The 5,072-nt window shown below is 41.8% G+C and overlaps 1 protein-coding gene across 2 annotated transcripts in view; it reads left to right on the forward strand.

Moving 5' to 3' along the window:
• Positions 1-107: 107 nt before the first annotated feature.
• RNMT (RNA (guanine-7-) methyltransferase) overlaps positions 108-5,072 on the forward strand; it is a 30,181-nt gene continuing 25,216 nt past the window's right edge. The window contains exons 1-3 of one of the 2 annotated variants that reach the window (XM_005866921.2): positions 108-205; positions 2,648-3,093; positions 4,867-5,002. In XM_005866921.2, coding sequence (XP_005866983.1) covers positions 2,686-3,093; positions 4,867-5,002 — 544 coding nt within the window. In that variant the 5' untranslated portion in view covers positions 108-205; positions 2,648-2,685. Of the gene's footprint in view, positions 206-428; positions 777-2,647; positions 3,094-4,866; positions 5,003-5,072 lie in introns of those variants that run through there. The other variant, XM_005866922.2, reaches the window with a different exon arrangement.

The raw sequence follows: 5,072 nt of genomic DNA on the forward strand, positions 1-5,072 counted from the left end.
ACTGCTCGACCCGCCGGCGCGTCCCGGAGCACGCCGCTGCGCGCAGCACGACGGGACTTGTAGTTTCGGCGCGAAGGTCGCGCGTCGCTCCACTCTCGGTCGAGAGCGATGTCACGTGACCAGAGCCCTCCCCGGAAGTGGCGTCACTACACAAGCGTGGCGCGGCTCGCCGCTTCCGCAAACAGAACCGTGTGTGGCTGTATGGGTGAGTGTGCGGCTCGGACCGCGGCCCTTTTCTTTGTCTGTGGGTCTTCCGCCACCATCAAGGTGGAAGGGGCGCTGCGACTCCCGATAGGAGCTCGCTTTGTCTTAGCCTCGTGCCTTCGGTACCCTTCGCGAGGGGTTTATGATGCCCTCAGCGCGGAGCCAAATGGGCAGTACTTGTGGGAGCCGGTGGGCGTTCTTGCTCCTCCAGACCTAGTGAGTCCGGGTCCCAAGAAGGCCGGGGAGCTGCCTTAGGCCGCTCTGAAGGGTCGGGCGGAGAGTGTGGGAGTGTCAGATATGAAGCAGCGTGTGTGTACTTTGAGCGGCGAATCCGAAACCTGAGCCGGAGGCTTGGCTTAAGAGCTAGGCCGCGTCAGGGACGGAAGAGGGTGAACTTGGCCGAAAAATTCCCTTCTCGCCTGGCCGCGACTTCTTGGGCCCTCGAGTTGACCGGGTCTGGCTGGCGGGTCGGGACGGAGAGCTTATCCCAGTTGAGCGTCAGCCCGGCGGTCCCAGCCCTGTGCTCGGTGGTTCTCTGTGGAGTGAAAAGGCGGAGACGGCTTGCGGTAAAGGTGCCTGGGAAAGCCGGGTCAGAACGTCCGGTCGTTTTCTTGCCTCTCCAACTCCATGTCAGTGGACTCGTCCGTAAACCCCGTCCTCCAGGATTCTGAAGGGCAACACTCTTGCATTTTGGAGTCTATTCGTTGTTACACGTTGACGGTCGATTTCAAAAATTCTCACCTGTTTCTGCCATCGTTTGGAATTTATTGTCATTTATTCTGACCGCATTGATTGTTTTAATGGCATCACATCTGTGGAAGTAGAGTTGCACATATAAACTTCACACCTATTCCCAAAATAAATTTCAGGCGTTAGTTACAGCTAAAGAGGTCATAAAGTCACATTGGTTTATTTCCATTTAAAACCTATTTCTGTTCTTTATTAGGAAATACATTGCAGAGAGGGGATGATAGGGGTTTGATCATTTGGAGGCCAGTTTTACGAGAGAATCATTTTAAGTAGTCATTCTGAAAATTACTCTTTTGGGTGATCTCTCCCCCCCTCTGATTTGGACTTCTGGTCTCCCTTTTCCATTTGTTTTGAATAATACAGCCTAACATTTTAATAGAGTTACATATGTATATATAAGCTGAAAGCATCTGGAAAAGTAATTCGCACAGTGCTTCCTTGAGCTCTTCTATAGTAAGAGTTGACTAAATCTGGTAAGTGACGATAAATGGATCTCCATAACAATTCCTGTTCAGTAGATCACTTATTTCCCTCCTGATCCATTAGGCCTAAGAACATTTGAAAGAGTCTTAATGGTTATTAAGTTGCTGGCTGAGTCTTGAAACTTCTTATCCAAAGCCACTATCTTCACTTTTAAGGGATTTCAGAAGTCAACTACATGTTCCCAGACTTTTCTTGTTATTGTTGCCCTCAGTGTCTCTGATGTGTGTTTTGTGTGTGTATTTTTTTCAGTGTCTCCAGGCCAAAAGAAATACCTAACAGTACCACTCATTAGTAGTTTAGTCCAAAGAATTTAAGTATGCCCTGGCTGGTTTGGCTCAGTGGATAGAGCATCGGCCTGTGGACTGAAGGGTCCCAGATTCAATTCCGACAAGGGCACATGCCGGGTTTGTGGACTCGGTCCCCAGTGGGGGACATGCAGGAGGCAGCTGATCAGTGATTCTCTCTCATCATTCATGTTTCTATCTCTCCCTCTCCCTTCCTCTCTGAAATCAATAAAAATATATACATTAAAAATAATTTAAATATTTATGTCCCAGCAACTTCATTTAAAAAAATATTTGTGTTTAATTTTTAGTTAAACATGAGCCCTTACTAATAGAATCTATGCACCTGTTGGATTCTGTAAAACTTCTCAAGCCTTGAAATAAGATTTGACATCACCAACTTCATTTCCTATTTAATTGATTTTCTTCAGTGCCACAAAAATATCTGCTTCACAAAGTTATGTCATTGAAAGGGATTTAGTGCAATCTGCTCAGCTGAAATTGTGCTCTACTTGAATCTGTATCTGTGATAGCTTCCAGATACCAGATATCACTACGCTTCCCTTAAAATTTTAAAATATCCTGCTGTGCCTGTATGAGTTTGTTATAGTGCCCAGCATACAATTTGGGAATCATGGCTATAGAGTAAGGATCAGAATAGAAAAGGAACTTATATGCCCCCACTTCATTTGTCAGTTTTAATGCCAATAGTGACTTTTATGGGTAAGATTGCTAAAAGGGTTTAGGGATTGTAATTAGTACTCCCACAGTATATTCATAAATTGATATTAATACATATTAACTAACATTGTTTTCATGAGATTTAAGAAACTCCTAGTTGATCACTGAAATTAAATGAATGGTTAGCTTCTGGTTAAAATTATTTTAAAATGATTGTAAGTAATATCAAATTTTTGCCATTTCAGTGTTCATGAAGTTTTACCATCTATTTAAATAATCAAAAATGGAAAATTCTGCAAAAGCAGAGGAATGTGAAAAGATCTCTCTTGAAGAAGAGAAAGCATCAATAAATTCGGTAACAGAGTCTTCATTCAGCACCAATGAAAGCACAACTGCTCCTGGGACTCGGCTTTTTGAAAAGGCTCCTACGCAAGTAGATACTCCCCAAAAAAGAAAAATGGAATTTGCAGATGATCTTGTAAAAGAGAGTTCCAGCTGTGGAGAAGATACTCCATCCAAGAAAAGAAAACTTGATGCTGAAATTGTACCAGAGGAAAAAGGTTCTGGTGATGATGAAGGCATTTTAAGGAAAAGAAGGCTGGAAACTGATGATTTTTCAAAAGATGAACCTTCTCCTGTAGATGGCACTCCAAAAAAGAGAAAAAGAGAACTTGAGGATGAAAAGCAGAAAGTATGTTGAATGTATTCTATTTTATTCATAATGGAATATGTCAAATTGAAATGTGGAGCAGCTGTGAAATAATACTGGTTTTTTCATAATAACTTCAGAATGTTTTTTTATTGTATTAAGATAGCGTAAGCTTTTAACTCTTGTATTTTAATTGTTTTTATTTAGGTGAAACTTGTGCTAATGAGATAATTTTTATGGTACCAGAACTCTTATTTGACTAGAAACTTGAAAGCTAGTTGTATGGTTTGCTTTTTCTTAGCATTTAAAAAAGACAAGAGTATGAGGCCCAGATGATTTACCTTGTTTCATTTTTTATTAGGTGTTCATCTCTTTTTGTATCTGAAATAGTATCACTTGAAATGATACATTTCAAAATTATACCCAGTTTTACATTTCTTTCTTACTGCAACTCCTTTAACTATATTGTTTCAACTTCTTGTTTGGGTAGTTGCATACAATTTTAGCTAAGTGGACACAGGAGCCTGATGTTTAGCAGGGATACTATAGAGCAAGGAATATCAAGTCATTTTCATCTGGGAATACCATATTGTGAAGGAATCAGAGACAAATCTGGATCTGGAGGGAAAGAGCTTCAATGAATGAGTAAATTCTGCCATCAGCCATGAGGAGGAGTGTGCTTAGATAGGCTAAGCATTTGTCATTAGTGGAGTGTGAATACTTGTAACAGAGGAACTTGTATTATAAACTTAGTTTTCAAACTTTTACTAGTAGTGGAACCCTTTTCTCAAACAAAAATCTTTGGTTGAACAGTAAGTATGGGCATCTGAAGCCCTGTACCTGCTATGGGAATTTTGCCGAATGCTCAGGGCCTTAAGTAGGGAGCACAAATTGAAAATGTTGAAATAGATTAATAGCAAATAATAGTAAGAATCACTGGCACTGAACATAGCTTATTGAGTTCTAATCCCTTTCTGTGTATGACCTCATGTAATGGTCACAGCTATTTTATAATTATACTAGAAGCCCAGTGCACAAAAATCTGTGCACTCGGGGGGTGGGGTCCCTCAGCCCAGCCTGCACCCTCACGCAGTCCAGAACTCTTCAGGGGATGTCCACCTGCTGACTTAGGCCCACTTCCCGGGTGATCGGGCCTAAGCTGGCAGTCAGACATCCTTCTGGCAGCCCAGGAGCCCTTAGGGGAGCATGCCTAAGCCATTAGTCAGACATCCTTAGTGCTGCCACGGAGGCGGGAGAGGCGCCGCCCACTGCCACTGCACTGGCCAGCCATGAGCCGGCTTCTGGTTGATCAGCACTCCCCCTGTGGAAGTGCACTGACCACCAGGGGGCAGCTCCTGCGTTGAGCATCTGCTTCCTGGTGATCAGTGTGCTGACCGGTCGTCGACCCTCCCCCCTTAGGGTCAATTTGCATATTACCCTTTTACTATATAGAATAATACATATTACTCATTCCTATTTTATTTTCTTAGAGGAATCCCATCCACTGACTGGAATTTATTGAATTGAATAAATTAGAACATTGGAAGAGTACTTGTTTTATTAAAACATTGATAGTAAAATTATATAGACAAAAGATCAAGATGAAAATTTTAAACCTAGAGATTTTTTTAAAAGTAGGGAATGGGAAAACAAGCTTACATCTGATTATAATTAGTGGGATTTCTGTGGCTAATGCCGTTGTTTAATGAAATTTACCAATTTCATTAGTATTTTATCCTTATTTATCAGATGCTCTTTTAGGTTTATTTTTGCCATATTCTAATCCTTAATGTTGTTCCATTCTCTTATTTTCAGAACTTAGAAGAAGGACACAGCTCAACAGTGGCTGCCCACTATAATGAACTTCAGGAAGTTGGCTTGGAGAAGCGTAGCCAAAGTCGGATTTTTTACCTAAGGAACTTTAATAATTGGATGAAAAGCATCCTCATTGGTATGATTGTTTTTTATTTATCCTTTAGAATGTTTTATTTCAGCTTATGTCTCATCCCCCCCCCCCCCCC

This window comes from Myotis brandtii, unplaced genomic scaffold (genome assembly GCF_000412655.1).
Source record: "Myotis brandtii unplaced genomic scaffold, ASM41265v1 scaffold240, whole genome shotgun sequence".
NCBI lineage: Eukaryota > Metazoa > Chordata > Mammalia > Chiroptera > Vespertilionidae > Myotis > Myotis brandtii.